This window comes from Ovis canadensis, chromosome 24 (assembly GCF_042477335.2).
Source record: "Ovis canadensis isolate MfBH-ARS-UI-01 breed Bighorn chromosome 24, ARS-UI_OviCan_v2, whole genome shotgun sequence".
Taxonomy (NCBI): domain Eukaryota; kingdom Metazoa; phylum Chordata; class Mammalia; order Artiodactyla; family Bovidae; genus Ovis; species Ovis canadensis.
Window position 1 is genome coordinate 15,713,560 of NC_091268.1, and position 15,638 is coordinate 15,729,197.

The window sequence follows — 15,638 nt, forward strand, 5'->3', positions numbered from 1 at the left end:
ATGATTGTTCAGACACTCGGAGAAGGCAGTGGCACCCCACTCCAGTACTCTTGCCTGGAAAGTCCATGGACGGAGGAGCCTGGTGGGCTGCAGTCCATGGGATCGCACAGAGTCGGACACGACTGAGCAACTTCACTTTCACTTTTTACTTACATGCACTGGAGAAGGAAATGGCACCCCACTCCGGTGTTCTTGCCTGGAGAATCCCAGGGACGGGGGAGCCTGGTGGGCTGCCATCTATGGGGTCGCACAGGGTTGGACACGACTGAAGTGACTTAGCAGCAGCAGTTCAGACACTAAGTTGTGTCCAGCTCTTTGTGACCCCATGGACTGCAGCATGCCTGTCTTCCCTGTCCTTCACCATCTCCTGGAGTTTGTTCAAACTCATGTCCACTGAGTTAGTGATGCCATCCAGCCATCTCGTCCTCTGTCATCCCCTTCTCCTCCCGCCTTCAATCTTTCCCAGAATCAGGACTCTTTTCCAATGAGTCGGCTCTTCACATCAGGTGGTCAAAGTATAAATCACTCGTTTTTTGCATATTCAAAGGGTTTCTTCCCTTTTCCTTTAAAGTCTAAGAAATATACCAGAGTAAGTCTTAGGTGAGGTCCTTTAGGGTTGGGAGTTGATACTTGTAGGTACCCAGTATATTCTCTCGATAGGCACCTGAAACATGGTAACTCAACTTCGATAAAAATAATAATATAATGAAGTAAAATCTCAAGGAGAAAACAATTATGTAGTTAAAAGCTATTTTTTAATTCTAGGGAACTTTTCCTGAGTAGTTTTGTCTTGTTTGTTTCGGCTGCTCTGGGTCCTCACTGTGGCCTGTGGATGTCTGTCTAGCAGCAGCCCTCCGGCTTAGTTGCCCCGATGCACGTGGGATCTTAGTTGCCGGACCAGGGATCAAACTTGTGTTCCCTGAATTAAAAGTTAGATTCTCAACCCACTGGAGCACCAGGAAAGCCCGAGTGTCTTTCTAATGAATTTTTCTTGGAAGATAGTTGATTGGCAGTGTTGTCTAACAGTGTGTTTTAAAAAGCCAAAGTATTAAATTTTGATGAAATCCAATTTATACTTCGAAACAAACTTACCTTCTTTTAGGAGACTTCCATTCTCTGGAGTTTCACGTGAGCATCGTCCGGCTTCTTTGTCATTTCTGATGTCCGCTGTCTGCTTGCTGGGGTCCCTTTACCGAGGTGTCTGCTGGGAGGCCTGTGGTGGCGCTGGCCTCTGCTGTGTGATCGGCTGCAGTCATGCCGGGACGGCAGTGCATCCAGGAAGTGCGGCGGCGGCCTGCACGCAGGGTCTCGGTCGGCGGGTCGTGGTCTTGGGTGCTGTTGGCGGCGCCTGCCTGGAGGAGGCCCATGCCCTGGCTAGAGCTGTGGCTGGCAGTCCTGTCAGAGGACCGGACGGCCCGACTCCTCAGCGCCGCCCCTCGTAAGCTGGCTGCTCCTCTGAACGTGGGGACGGCCACATGCAGAGTGACAGCTCGGATAACCTGCTCACTTGGCCATTGCAGGTGACGGACCTCACGAGGTACTTGGATCCCAGTGGGCTCGGTGTGATCAGCTTCGAAGACTTTTACCGGGGGATTGAGGCGATCAGGAATGGAGGTGAGTTGCCCACACACTTCCTCGTTCCCTCCCTGCTGCTGAGCGACCCCCAGCCCCAGCTCCCCTGCTGAGCTTCAGGTCCGCTCCCATCTTTGCCCCTCATGCCCTGCCCTGTAGGGTTCCGTGGCTCAGCTACTCATCCGTGATGTTGGACATGGGTCTCTGCCCCCAGAAGTCTTTATGGAAACCTTCAAACATACAAAAACACTGCAAGACCCGCAGTGAACACCCCCCGACCCCTGTCCGCAGTCTGCAGGCAGCATCGCACGTCCTCCTGCCCCCCGTCCACCGCTTTGTTTCGGTGGGATGGGTTTTAGGTCGGTTCACCAGCATGCACTCCCTCAGTCACTGTGTCCTGTGTGTCTCATCATCCAGAGTTTGGTGGTGGTTTGCAGTCTCCTTTTGGGTACAAACTCTCCTTTAGTGAAGTGCCCAGATCTTCAGTGAGCCCTGCTGAGAATGGTGACATCCTCGTGCAAGGGGTGTAGACCCCTGTCCAGAGCTTTCCCCGCCCCCGGACAGCTCTCTGCCAGCCTGCCGAGCCCCTGCCCTCCCGCCTCGCCTACTCAGCTGGTCTCCATCAGCACACGTCAGCCTGGCCGCTGTGGGCTTCCATAAACACACCGTCAGCTGTGCTGCAGCGTCGGGTTCACCACCTGTAACGCTTGCGTCCCGCGGGTGCTGCCGCGTGTCAGGGTCCCCAGTGTGAGCCACGCTTGCTTGTGTGGCTGTGTGCTTTACCTGACCACCCCCAGGCGATGGCAGCAGGCTGTCCCCAGTGCCCCCCCAGGTGATGGCAGCAGGCTGTCCCCAGTGCCCCCCAGGAGATGGCAGCAGGCTGTCCCCAGTGCCCCCCAGGTGATGGCACCAGTCTGTCCCCAGTGCCCCTCAGGAGATGGCACCAGTCTGTCCCCAGTGCCCCCCGATGGCACCAGTCTGTCCGCAGTGCCCCCCAGGCGATGGCAGCAGTCTGTCCCCAGTGCCCCCCCAGGAGATGGCACCAGTCTGTCCCTGGTGCCCCCCAGGCGATGGCACCAGTCTGTCCTCAGTGCCCCTCAGGCAATGGCACCAGTCTGTCCGCAGTGCCCCCCAGGCGATGGCACCAGTCTGTCCCCAGTGCCCCCCCAGGAGATGGCACCAGTCTGTCCCTGGTGCCCCCCAGGCGATGGCACCAGTCTGTCCTCAGTGCCCCTCAGGCAATGGCACCAGTCTGTCCGCAGTGCCCCCCAGGCGATGGCACCAGTCTGTCCCCGGTGCCCCCCAGGCGATGGCAGCAGTCTGTCCTCAGTGCCCCTCAGGCGATGGCACCAGTCTGTCCCCAGTGCCCCTCAGGCGATGGCACCAGTCTGTCCCAGTGCCCCCCGATGGCACCAGTCTGTCCCCAGTGCCCCCCAGGCGATGGCACCAGTCTGTCCGCAGTGCCCCCCAGGCGATGGCACCAGTCTGTCCCCAGTGCCCCCCGGTGGCAGCAGTCTGTCTGCAGTGCCCCCCAGGCGATGGCACCAGTCTGTCCCCGGTGCCCCCCAGGCGATGGCAGCAGTCTGTCCTCAGTGCCCCTCAGGCGATGGCACCAGTCTGTCCTCAGTGCCCCCCAGGCGATGGCACCAGTCTGTCCCCAGTGCCCCATGTGATGGACAACAGTCTCTGCAGTGTGGGGTCCTGATAAATGAACCTCCTAGTGACGTCAGGTCCAAGTCTGTGTGTGGATGCGTTGTCAGGGCTCTGGGACCTGTGCTGTGTGCCCAGATTCACGCGTACCCCTCGTTGGAGCCCTCCACGCGGGGTCAGGGGGTCTCTGTGTACAGGGCTGCAGCTGCCGGTTGGGCTTGGTCCCTGGGGTCCTGGGATCAGTGGGGAGGTCACGTGTCCTAGAGGGTGGTGGTCCTGTTGGTGTTTGTCCCCAGCAGCTTCTTATTGGCTGTAAGTTGAAGGTGACGGGAGTCGGCCCCAGGACTGGTGGGTCACGGGAGAGGCTTTTGCAGCTGTCTGAGGGTCTGGGGGTGGGAAGGCGGTGGGAGCATGTGGTCAAGCCCGGGACACCAGGAAAACCAACGGGAAGCGTGCTTCTGGAGGGGCTCAGCCCGCGGGGCCAGCGTGTGTGCAGTCGCAGTGATCAAAGAGCTGAGCACTCAGGCGACTGGAGACCAGTGCCACGCTGCCCTGTGGGCACGGGGCAGACATCCCGGAGCTCGGGAGACTCGAGGGGCACGGCCGTGCTGAGCACCCGCTGGCCATTCTCGGCCTGTGGCCCGGTTCATCTCCCAGCCTCGGGTGGCAGGTCAGTCCACTCCTCGGGCCCACTGTGGGTGACCGAGGAGCAGCCACTGACTACCGGGCACTGGCCCCGCCTGTGGGCGGGACGCGTCCCGTGATTTACCGACAGAGGGGTGATGCGTCGTGGTTCCCTGGGCCAAGGGGCAAAGGGGCTGGGAGGAGCTTGGCGTCTCCACGCCTTCCAGCTGGGGCTTCCGCTGCGTGGGCAGGGAGGAGCCCGGAACAGTGGCCAGCAAGCGACAGTGCCGGGCCTTCTGTGTGGCTCTCTCTGAGCCCTGTCCACGATTCTGTTGCTCTGCTTTGATGGCCCACGGGTGACAAGAAAGGGAGCAAGTTCTGCTGTAGGAATTCCTGGGGCCTCGTGACCTGGGAGGCCCCCACCCTGGACCTCAGGAGTCTGAATGTGCTCCTGGAAGACCCGTGACCGGGCGGGAGGGGCCAGAGTGGTCCCGGCTGTTCAGGAGGTGTGGGAGCCGCCAGCGCCTCAGCTCCCAGAGCGGGCCGGGGCCAGGCCTCCAGGGGACGCGCTGGTGGGGACGCTGTCCCTGCCTGTGGGGACCTGCTGGGCGGGTCAGGCTATGGGCCCTGCTCTTCCTTTGTTTGTTTGGCTGAGTGGCTTGTGGGATCTCAGTTCCCCGACCAGGGGTTGAACTTGGGTCCCAGCAGTAGAACTGTTGAGAATCCACTGGGCCGCCAAGGAACTCCCCCTGCTTTCCCTTGTTTCTTTGGTAATCTGACGTCATCATTTAGCTTTTGTTGGGAATGGAGAGTGAAAATAAAAATAGAATAAAAGCAGGTCAGAGACACTTTTGAAATTGTTAACTCACAGGGAGACGGGGAGCGTGCTCGCCCGGCCTGTGTCCAGCCAGAGTTCACCCCAGGCCGTCCTGCCGGCACGCTTGCCGGGGCCGCCGCGGCTGTGGGCGCGTCTGTCAGACGTGTGGCCTGTGTGCGGCACGGAGCGCTGACTCCGCGTACTGACCCAGTTTTGCAGAAAAGCACAGGAGTTTGCTGTCCTCGCCATAGGCCTCGTTTCAGGAATAGAACGAGACTGAGGAGGGTGTTCCAAATGGGCCACTGCTCCAGCTCGTCCCCTGCCAGGCTCTGATGGAGACTTGTCTTAGTTCTATAGAGAAAACTGATAAAGAACCATACTGAGTTCCCATCCAGCTTGTAGAAGCTCCACTGCGTTCACATCCCCTCCATCTCGGGGTCAGCTCCTGTCTCTGGGATCTGAGTCCACGCCCACTGCGGCTTCATGACTGGCTCTGTTCTGAAAGCTTTAGGTCCTCTGTTTGGTTTTCGAAAGTGCAAGCAAGACTTAACATTTGAAAGTGGGAAGACAGGCAGTGTCAGCCTAGCCTTTGCCAGCTTTGCGCTGGGAAGCCGTCCTCTCCCTCCCCGGTCCATGGAAACCCTCTCGCCGTGGTTTTGCCGCTGGTCACTTGCTCTGGAGACCAGGCCTCCACACGGGGCCCCGGGGCTGGAGGCCAGCCAGCGCGGGGCCTGGGTCCAGCCTGCCATGCTCCGAGGTGCCGCCGCAGCTGGTGACTCTCTTGGGAAGACGCCACAAGCAGCAGCAGCGGGCATGCCTCGGTTCTTCTGACGGGAGCCCTGCGGGTGCTGGGCCTTGAGTTGGCGGGGATGCCTCAGTGACTGGACCTGTAGACGCTCGGCTCTGCCAGGCCATTGAGGGGAGCGTGACTGTTCCACTCGGCCTGAGGGCTCTGCAGAAGCAGGGCAGCACCGTGGTCCTGCCTCTGCTCTGTGCCAAGGGCCCCTCCCCAGGTGGTCCCGCGACCCCAGGCTGCGGACCTCAGAGCCTGGCTGGGGGCTGATGACTTAGGTCCAGATGCTGGAGAAGAGCGTCCCTGACCCGGGAGGCTGGAGCTGACGTCCCAGCGTCCTTGCGCGTGCACGTTGGGGGCTGGCTGGTGCGGTCGGCCTTGGGGTGTCCGGCTGATGTGGTACACTCAGCATGGGACTGGCATGTGTAGACAGTTACTGCTGGCACCTGTGTTGTGCTCACAGCTTGGACGCCCTGCATATGGGTTTTCCTCAGGAGCAGCTCTCCGATAGCCACCACCCAGAGTGAGCACAGGCCCCTGCGGGTGCTGGTGGCCCTGCCTTGCCCCTGGCCTGACCGCAGGCCCGAGTCCCTACAGCCCATCCCGGGCCTGATGCTTGCTAGAACGGCCAGAGCCCCGGCAGGCGCTTTGCTGCCCGGCCCCTGTTGATCTGTGAGCAGCGGGGCGCTGGGTCCACGGGGCAGGGCCTGGCGTGGGGGCGCCTGGGCCGTGCCACCCTCCCGACTCCTGCGGGCGCCCCCGGCCCAGACTCCCTGACCCCCTCCGTCCGGGGTGTGCGTGGAGGCTCCATTCCATGGGTGGGGCTGGTTAGCCCTTGATCTTGGGAGACTACCTGTGTCTCCACTCCCTCCTTGTCCCAGGAGGTCAGAGGTCAGGGGTGGGGTGTAGGGTCCCCTGGCAACCAGCCCCCGTCCTCTGAGAGTCACCTGACTGGTGTGAACCCAGGTGAGGTTGAAGGGGCTTGTTATGCACAAAAGAAGCTCCTCTCACCCTCCACTCAGGAAATCCCGGGTTCTCGGGGCTCTGTGCCATGACGGGGAAGAAGACCAGGTGGATGTTTGTCGTGATGTCGGGGTGTCTCTGCAGGGCGGCTGCAGAAACAAGGGCATCATGCCTGCTCCTTGGAACGGGCTCGGGCTCCTCAGAGGTTGGGGGCAGGGGGCAGGGCATTTCCTTCAGGAGGGTTGCAGCTGTGGGGTCCTGTCTGAGAAGTGGGGTCTCTGCTGACATCAGTGTAACCCAGCGTGATGTGATGGAGTTTTCTCGAGACTCATTATAAAATAAAACATGTTGTAGACGATAAAGTAAAAAAAGGGGAGAAATGAAAGCCGTGCGAATCTGGCATGCTGGACAGACGTTATCTCCTGACCCGACCCTCGCCAGATAGGTTCTTGAAAATACGGCATCCGGGACTTCACTGGTGGTCCCACGGGTAGGACCCTGTACTCTCGGTGCCGAGGGCCCAGGTTCGCTCCCTGATTGGGGACCTGAGCTCCCAAAGCCACATGGTGCAGCTAAAATAAATAAGTAAATAAACGAACTAATGAAAAAGGAGCCTGGCACCTTGTTCCTTCTCGAGCTGGAGAGCGCCGCAGAGCTCTGTGTCCTCCGCCTTCCCCTTACAGCACAGCAACTCTGTGAGGGAGGACCCTCTTGCCATTCGGGCCCCCCAGAGCTGGCATGAAGCCGAGGCTCCAGGGGCCACACTGCCTGTAGCCACCTGCCCACACCTCCCACGGCCACGCTGGCCCCACCCGTGCCCGCCCTGTGTGCTCGTCCTTGTGACACCGTGGAGGGGCCCGGGGCCGTCGCTGAGCCGTCTCCTCTCTCCCGTGCCCGCCCCGTGTGCCCGTCCCTGACACCGTGGAGGGGCCCGGTGCCGTCGCTGAGCCGTCTCCTCTCTCCCGTGCCTGCCCCGTGTGCCCGTCCCTGACACCGTGGAGGGGCCCGGGGCCGTCACTGAGCCGTCTCCTCTCTCCCGTGTCCGCCCCGTGTGCCCTTCCTTGTGACACCGTGGAGGGGCCTGGGGCCGTCGCTGAGCCGTCTCCTCTCTCCCGTGTCCGCCCCGTGTGCCCTTCCTTGTGACAGCTCGGGGGTGCCCGGGGCTGCCGCTGAACCGTCTCCTCTCTCCCGCAGATCCTGACAGCCCGCTGTGCGGTGTCACACCCGCCCCTGACGAGGAGCTGCCTGCCTGCCCTGAGGAGTTCGATGACTTTGTGACCTTTGAGGCAAGTGGTTTTCCTGGGAGAGCCGAGAGGGAGTCTGATGGACACGCGCGCCCTCCTCGTGCACCCTAAACCCTGCGTCACTCGCTGGTCCCTGGGGAGCGCCGTGCAGGGCAGGCAGGGGGCACTGTGACTGCCCAGTGGTCGGCAGGAGTCTGCTCTCCATGCTTTGCACCCGAGGCTGATGGCAGGAGGGCCTCTGGGGCCTGGGGTCAGCAGGGGCAGGCTCTCCTGTGTCATTGCTGGGCCCTTCTGCCAGGCCACCAGGATGTATGGTGAGGGCCTTGTTTTATCAAAAATGTCCCTAGACCCAGAAAATGGGCCTGGGGATGCTTGACTTACCCCTTGCTGCCTTCAGCCCCTGCCCCCAAGAGGGCTCAGTGGGAAAGAATCTACCTGCCAATGCAGCATTCGCTGTATCTGGCATCCGGTCTCATCACTTCATGGGAAATAGATGGAGAAACAGTGGAAACAGTGTTAGACTTTATATTTTGGGGCTCCAGAATCACTGCAGATGGTGATTGCGGCCATGAAATTAAAAGACGCTTACTCCTTGGAAGAAAAGTTATGATCAACCTAGGTAGCATATTCAAAAGCAGAGACATTACTTTGCCAACTAAGGTCTGTCTAGTCAAGGCTATGGTTTTTCCTGTGGTCATGTATGGATGTGAGAGTTGGACTGTGAAGAAGGCTGAGCGCCGAAGAATTGATGCCTTTGAACTGTGGTGTTGGAGAAGACTCTTGAGAGTCCCTTGGACTGCAAGGAGATCCAACCAGTCCATTCTGAAGGAGATCAGCCCTGGGATTTCTTTGGAAGGAATGATGCTAAAGCTGAAACTCCAGTACTTTGGCCACCTCATGCGAAGAGTTGACTCATTGGAAAAGACTCTGATGCTGGGAGGGATTGGGGACAGGAGGAGAAGGAGACGACCGAGGATGAGATGGCTGGATGGCATGACCGACTCGATGGACGTGAGTTTGGGTGAACTCTGGGAGTTGGTGATGGACAGGGAGGCCTGGCATGCTGTGATTCATGGGGTCGCAAAGAGTCGGACACGACTGAGCGACTGAACTGAACTGAACTGAACTGAATTAGTAGAGACTCGGGTTTGACTCCTGAGTCGGAAAGATCCCCTGGAGAAGGAAATGACAACCCCCTCCAGTGTTCTTGCCTGGAGAGTCCCATGGGCGGGAGAGCCTGACTGGCTGTAGTCCACGGGGTCACAGAGTCGGACACGAGTGAGCAGCTGAGCACACGTGCACCGTGGGGAGAAGGTGTGTAAGCGGAGCCACGGAGGAGACCCAGACAGCTTCATCACCGGGGCGGTGGGGGCAGAGGCTGGGAGGGCCCCGGTGGCTCCATCTGCAGTTTTTTTCTGTTTTGGTCACACGGCACGTGGGAACCTTTGTTCCTCTACCAGGGGTCGAACCCATGCCCCCTGCATCAGAAGCCTGGAGTCTTAACCACTGGACCACCAGGGAATTCCCGAGGAATTTCCTTTTTAAAAAACACAGCTGTGGCAGCCCCTCAGCCTGCTGTTGCCTGGGGTGGGGTGTGGGGAGAGGGTGGGCCTGAGGCTATGCCCTGACCCTCTGGGCGTTGGCTCCTTGGCAAGTGAGAGCCCCTCGGAGTGCTGACAGCCCACAGGACCCCTGCCCTCCAAGGAGTCTTGGCATCTTGTTTCCCTGCTCTGAGAAACTGGCCCTCAATGGCACAGGTTCACTTCCTGCCAGCCCAGGCCTCCGGGTCACCCGCAGCTGTTCACCTCTCACAGCTCTGTCCCAGAGCCCCAGCTGGGCCTGAGCCCCTGAAGACAGGAACCGCCCACCGTGCGTCCCCATTCTGTAGCGAGTGGTGCCTTCGTTCTGGCTGTGACTGGGGGTGCCGGGCCAGCCCTGCTGCATGGGGACCAGGTGCCCGTGGGCATGAGTGCGTGCTGTGAGGGGCGGCGTGGTCGGGCAGGGCGGGTGTGCAGGCCCGGACATGTCAGCTGTCCAGCCCACCCTCAGCCCTGGGCCCTGGGGCGGCGAGTCGGGGAAGGCTCTGGAAGACCGACACACCTGGAGCCTCCCAGCTCAGCAGCTCGGGCTGGGAGAGGCTGCTTGTCGTTGAGCGTCCAGGGAACCCTGGTCTCCTCGCTTACCTGGGCGGCCAGCAGCTGACCTCTCCTGCCTGTTGACACCCCAGAGCATGCTTTGCCATCAGTGTCTTCCATTCTGTTCTTCTCCGGTATCTCAGTTAAGAGTGTTCTGTTGATTCTTTGTATTTTATTTGTACGTGGGCATCATGGGTTGAATCGTAGCCCCCAAAAGTCCAACGGAAGCCGTGAAAGTGACCGTATTTGGAGACGAGATCTTTGCAGAGCTCGCTATGCTGGGTGGGGTGGGCCGTGACTCCGGTGACCAGGGTCTTTGGAAGAGAAGGGGAGAGGGAGCACTGGAAGAGAAGGGGAGAGGGAGCACTGGAAGAAGGCAGTGTGAAGACGGGGCAGAGCTGGAGGAACCTGGCCTCCGCAGGAGCCGCAGGAGGGATGCAGCCCTGCCGACAGCTTCGCTTCCAACTTCTGCCTCCGGATCTACGGGAGAATACATTCCTGTTGCTCCAAGCCTCTGGTTTATGGAAATAGGATGCCCCGGGGAACTAGAGTGACTCCTGTGATCCAGATTGTGAGAGGCGTCAACACTGGGGCTGCCTCCCGGAGCCTGATGGAGCAGGCTTGGAGAGTTGTCCGGCTCCCGGCCCCCTTTTCTCCGCACGGTGGGCCCCTTGCAGCCCACAGGTGCCCCTCCCTCTGTGGTTGATGCTTTGACTCTGGGCATGCCAGCCCCGCCTTGGGCCCGTCACCTTCAGAAGGTGGGGGGGAACCTGACAAAATGCAGCAGGACTGCTGCTCAGGTGTTTACATCGTAATTTGTTTTCAACAAGGAGGGAATATTTTAAGTTTTTGTTATTGTTTCAAAAGAAATAATACGCTTCATTTTTTTTCTAGCAGTTTTAGGTTTACAGAAGAGGAAGCAGATTGTACAGGGAGTTCCCAGTTCACCCCCCTCCACCCCCACCCCCTCCACACACACAGTGTCCCTGCCAATGAACATCTCCCACTTGTTGTGAAGGGAGCCGGTATGGATACATTGTTACCGGCGAAGCACAGGGTTCCCTCCGGGCTCCATGTTGGCAGTGCAGGATCTGTGGGTGTTAATAGTTGTAGTTTCACTGCTTTAAGAATCTTCCCTGCCCCCCAGGTTCGTCCCTTTCTCCCACCAGCACCCAGGCCTCTGAACTTGTACTGACTGTCTCCATAGTTTTGCTCTTTCATGATTTCATAGACTTGGTTGAATCTACAGCTTCGGTCCTTAAAGGTTCCTCCATGTGTTTTTTGCTTTCTAAGGTTTTAGATGTGGTTTTGAGAGGAGTGGAATTAGGTGCTATATAGAGACTTGTAGCGGAGAAGGCAATAGCAACCCACTCCAGTATTCTTGCCTGGAAAATCCCATGGACGGAGGAGCCTGGTGGGCTGCAGTCCATGGGGTCGCTAAGAGTCAGACACGACTGAGCGACTTCACTTTCACTTTTCACTTTCATGCATTGGAGAAGGAAAATGCACCCCACTCCAGTGTCCTTGCCTGGAGAATCCCAGGGCCGGGAGAGCCTAATGGGCTGCCGTCTATGGGATCGCACCAAGTCGGACATGACTGAAGCGACTTAGCAGCAGTAGCAGCAGCAGAGACTTGTAGAGAGCTGGGTTTTTTTTTTCCCCCTAAACTTTTGAATCATGTAAGCATAATAAATCCTGTAAGAATATGAGTGAAGATGATGTGTATTACATCCAGTACCACATTTGGAGACCCCCTGCCTTTTGTTGATTTTCTGGTGGGATCCAGCAGTGCTGGTCAGGGGTGCCCTGTGTGTAACATCGAGGGCTCCTCCCAGGGCCTTTCCTGCCAGTGACGGGGGTCCGTGGCTCCCAGCGTTTCCCCAAGCGCCCCTGTGGCCTCAGCTTGTAGCAGAGCTCCCAGGAGCTCTTTGTTTTTGTTTTTTGCCTTCCCATGTGGCTTGCGGGATCTTAGTAATAGTTCCCCAAGCAGGATTTGAAGCTTCGTCCTTGACAGTGAAAGTGCCCCCAGAGAATTCCTCAGAAGAAAGTTTCTGATGTGGAGTTTCTAAGAAGGGGTGGGGGGTGAGTGCAGGTTGTCGCTGAAGTTCTGTGACGGAGAAGGCGGCTCTGGGTGTGAATTTGAGCCCTTGAGGCAGAGAGCAGCTGGCAGTGGTGGAGGACCCCGCCTGCAGGAGGGGGCGCAGGAGGGGCTGGGCCCCTATCTGGACTGGCGTTGAGAACGGGAGGATAGGAGTGGGCTCCGCTGTGCCTTCTCTGGCTCCATCCTCCTCCCACTCCCAGCCTTATAAGAAGATGGGGAAATAGGCTTTTTGTGCAAACTCTTATCAGAAGGGCTAGAAGAGCAAGAACAAAAGCCTCTCTGTTTTGAGAAATGTTTGTTAAAAGCTCAGCAAGCGTTTCGTGAACTTTGCCCCCTTGCCAGCCAGCGGAGCAGGTTTAATGGAGCCTGCCTGGGAGCGGGTTAAACAACTGCTGAGGCTGTGATGGACCTTCAGGTGGACAGACAGAACCTCCGCACGCCCGGCCAGTAGGAGGCTGCTGGAGCTGCCGGCCGGCTGGACAGAGTGCCGGCGCCCAGTTCCATGGGAAGGCCGTCTGCACACACGCCCTTCCTGGAGCTGCTGTGTGGAGCCGGCCGGCCGGGCGGGAGTCTGAGGGTAAGAGAAGGCAGGGCCCCGGCCACGATCGGCCCGGCTGCCGATTCCCCTCAGAGGGACTGTGGCCGGACGGCAGGGCCTCGGGCAGGCCTGGCCGCCCCGGAGCTCCTTGCTGGGGGCGGTGCGTGCAAGCTCCCTGCCCACCACGTTTTGTTACTTGTTGAGGAAACAGCCAAGCGTTCTCAGGTGTACTGGGATTTCCTTGAACTCATCCTGAGGCCCATCTGGTGGCACCAGGGCTGCGGGGCCAGGGCTCAGAGCCCCTCTGTGCTCCTGCAGGCCGCCCCACACAGCTGCTGCTGTCTAAGGGCAGCTTCACCAGCCCTCCCTGGAAAACATCCGGCTTGTGACGCTTATTCAGGGCAGCCTGACTCAGGGGGAGACCCTCTCAGCCCAACTCAGACTTTGCCTGGGGTCCTTCGGGAGCCCCAGGGCCTCCTGCCTGTGGGCTGCTCTGGGCCCTGGGGGCCGGTCCTGCTGGGGGAAGGAGCGTGGAAGGTGGGCGAGTGCTCCTCTCTGTCTGGCAGCTGGGATTAGCGCTTGCCTGGTCTTCCTGTGCCGGCAGGGGAGGGGGGTGACTTCCATCCTGAGCTGTCCTGCCGAGCCCCAGCAGGAAGGCTCACTCAGGCTGCAGCCATGACCGCAGGGGAGGTCAGACCTGCACATCAGGCCCACCCCGCTTCTGCGCACCCAGCTGCCCGTGAGGACCGGGGCCCTGCTGCCCAGAGGAGCCTCTGCTGGGGTGCGGCCTTGAGTCACACTCTGTCCCTGCGGGAAGCCTGTGTCTCAGGTGTGTGGGCCCACCTGCTTCTTGTCGAGGGCGAGTGGGGGGTGAGGAGGGCCCCGGGCAGCTGTCCCTCGGACCCGGGCGGTGAGTCCAGCCTCGACACCATAGTGCCTGCCTGCAGGCTCAGCTTGGAGCCAGTCACTCAGTGGTCGTGAGAAGCACCGTGGGGGCCTCTTGAAGGGAGTCCCTGGTTTCGGTTTTGAAGTGAGCACTCTGTGGATTACATAGTCGCCTTGGAGAAGTATGGAAACAGGAGCGTCGAGGAAGGCCTACAGTGGGGACCTCGGGCCTTCCCCGTCTCACGCTGCCCCGGACCAGCTGGCACGTGGGCCCCCTTTCAGGCTGTCCCACACCTGCCCGTGTGGCAGCCACGTTCTGAGAGGTGGCAACCTCGGGAAAGCCACGTCCAGCGTCCGTTCTCCCCTTGATGTGGCGCCCCTTGGACGCTCACCAGCTACACAGCTGGTGGACGGGTCACACGACTGGTGGACGGCAGACGGGGTCGGACCTGGTCTCCATTGGGCACAGGTGTGGGGGCATCCGTGCAGGGCCCTCTGCCCCCCGCAAATCTCTTGGCAGAGCCCAAGGTCAAAGTGCAGCCTCTCCAGCCTTTTCTCTGAAATCTCACTCATTTGTCCATCGTTAACCAGCGTGAAAGCTTGGCTGCTCTGCTAACCGGTTGCCCCTTGATTAAGGCTGAGGCTGCAAAGTGAAGGCAACCTGTGTATGGCTGCAGGGTCACTTGGACAGTCTGCAGACACTTACTTGGTGCTGGGTCCACAAGAGTGAAAACACAGGCGTGTTTAGTGGGAAATAGCCCTGAACTAGTGAATGTAATTGATCCAACAGTTGATGAATTCCGATTCTGAGGTTAGACCACGTAATTGAATTTCAGAGCAGTAGTCTGCACGTAGGTAGTAGTCATTGGTGGGGACTTTTAAATTGAAAAAGGCGTGTCCTTAGACTGTTGGACGTCAGTTCACGGGGTGTGTCATTCCAGTGCCGGGGCCCACAGAGGGCCGGCTCTCCCGGTGTGTACCCTGGGACGCTGGGGCACTTGTGTCTGCTTGAGGCATGTTTACATACACAACTCACTTTAAAACACACTGAAGTCTGCCGTGAGCCCCTGTTTCTGCTTGGAAGTGCAGGAGGGGCATCTCCTCATGGGCACTCCCCGCCGCGGGCCCCTTTCGCTGCCGGGACTGACTCTGGGCATCTCTCCTAGGCCAACGAGGTGACGGACAGTGCGTACATGGGCTCCGAGAGCACCTACAGCGAATGTGAGACCTTCACGGACGAGGACACGGGCACGCTGGTGCCGCCCGAGTGCCTGGACGCCGCGGAGGAGCCCGGGCACGGCGCCCTGCTGCTGCTGCCCGGCAGGTGCGTTCCCACTCGCCCGGCCGGCAGGGGTCGGCGGGGCCCTCGGGGGGTCCCAGTGGAGCCCGAGCCTGCGGAGGCCCCCTGGGAGAGGCCGCGGGGCCGCCTGTCGGGTGCTCATGTGCCGTCGTGGGGGGGATTCGACTGGCGCTCAGGGCTTTGTCGTCACGGTCTTGGCTTTCGTGACGCAGCGAGAGACTCGCTCTTCGGGTCGCGCCCTCACCTGGCCCAGAGGCGCCGGAGGGCTGTCCTTGCTGCCGGCCGCCCCGTGGGGATGTGTGCGGCTCCTTCGTTCCCTGTCAGTGGGCCCTGGGCTCCGGGGCAGCTTGCAGTTTAGGTTCCCTGGGCGAAGCTGCTTCATGTAAGTGTCACATCTTTCTGTTCAGGCTTTGTCCTCGTGGGTTGGGGTGTGCCTGGGGCTCGGGCTCGGCTGTAGGGGTTACTGTGGGTCGGATGGTCTCAGGCAGCGTTGGGTGGCTCCCTGCCAGCCGGCTGCCCGCAGGCTCTGGCTGCTCCATCCTGGCAGCTCCTGGCATCATCTGCTTCTCCCTGTCCTGTCCTGGCGCAGAGCGAGCGGTCCTCACCTTGGTCTCCCAGGAGCCTGACGGGCAGCGCCTTGCTGGCACGCTGCCCCGTGGAGACCCTCTCCCCTGCAGGCTGGTGCCCCTTTGTTGACAGCTGGGCTCTGCAAGCTGGTCCGCAAGAAATGGGACAGTGAGCGGGTGCTGCTCCTCAGTTCTGGGTAGACCTGGCCTCCCAGGTCCTCTGGCCTCAGCGGTTGGAGCCCTTGCTATGTCTCAGGGGTCCCCTCTATCTCAGGTGTGCTGCAAGCATGTCCCCCCCGCCACTCGCTTGGGGTAGCTTCTCATTCTCCGAGGCGCCTGGCGTGTCTGTGGTTGGCTGCCTGTGCTGTTTCAGTCTCTGCTCACTCCCCATCACTGCAGTGATACTTGCATTTTTGTTTGAAAGCTTTATTGTTTTGCCACTGTTCTCAG

The 15,638-nt window shown here is 59.7% G+C and overlaps 1 protein-coding gene across 5 annotated transcripts in view; it reads left to right on the forward strand.

The window, feature by feature from the left end:
* RAB11FIP3 (RAB11 family interacting protein 3) overlaps positions 1-15,638 on the forward strand; it is a 59,638-nt gene that overhangs the window by 24,130 nt on the left and 19,870 nt on the right. For 2 of the 5 annotated variants that reach the window (XM_069571077.1, XM_069571081.1), the window contains exons 2-4: positions 1,521-1,614; positions 7,614-7,705; positions 14,489-14,646. In XM_069571077.1, coding sequence (XP_069427178.1) covers positions 1,521-1,614; positions 7,614-7,705; positions 14,489-14,646 — 344 coding nt within the window. Of the gene's footprint in view, positions 1-1,520; positions 1,615-7,613; positions 7,706-12,130; positions 12,477-13,881; positions 14,134-14,262; positions 14,336-14,488; positions 14,647-15,638 lie in introns of those variants that run through there. The other 3 variants (XM_069571079.1, XM_069571080.1, XM_069571082.1) reach the window with 3 other exon arrangements.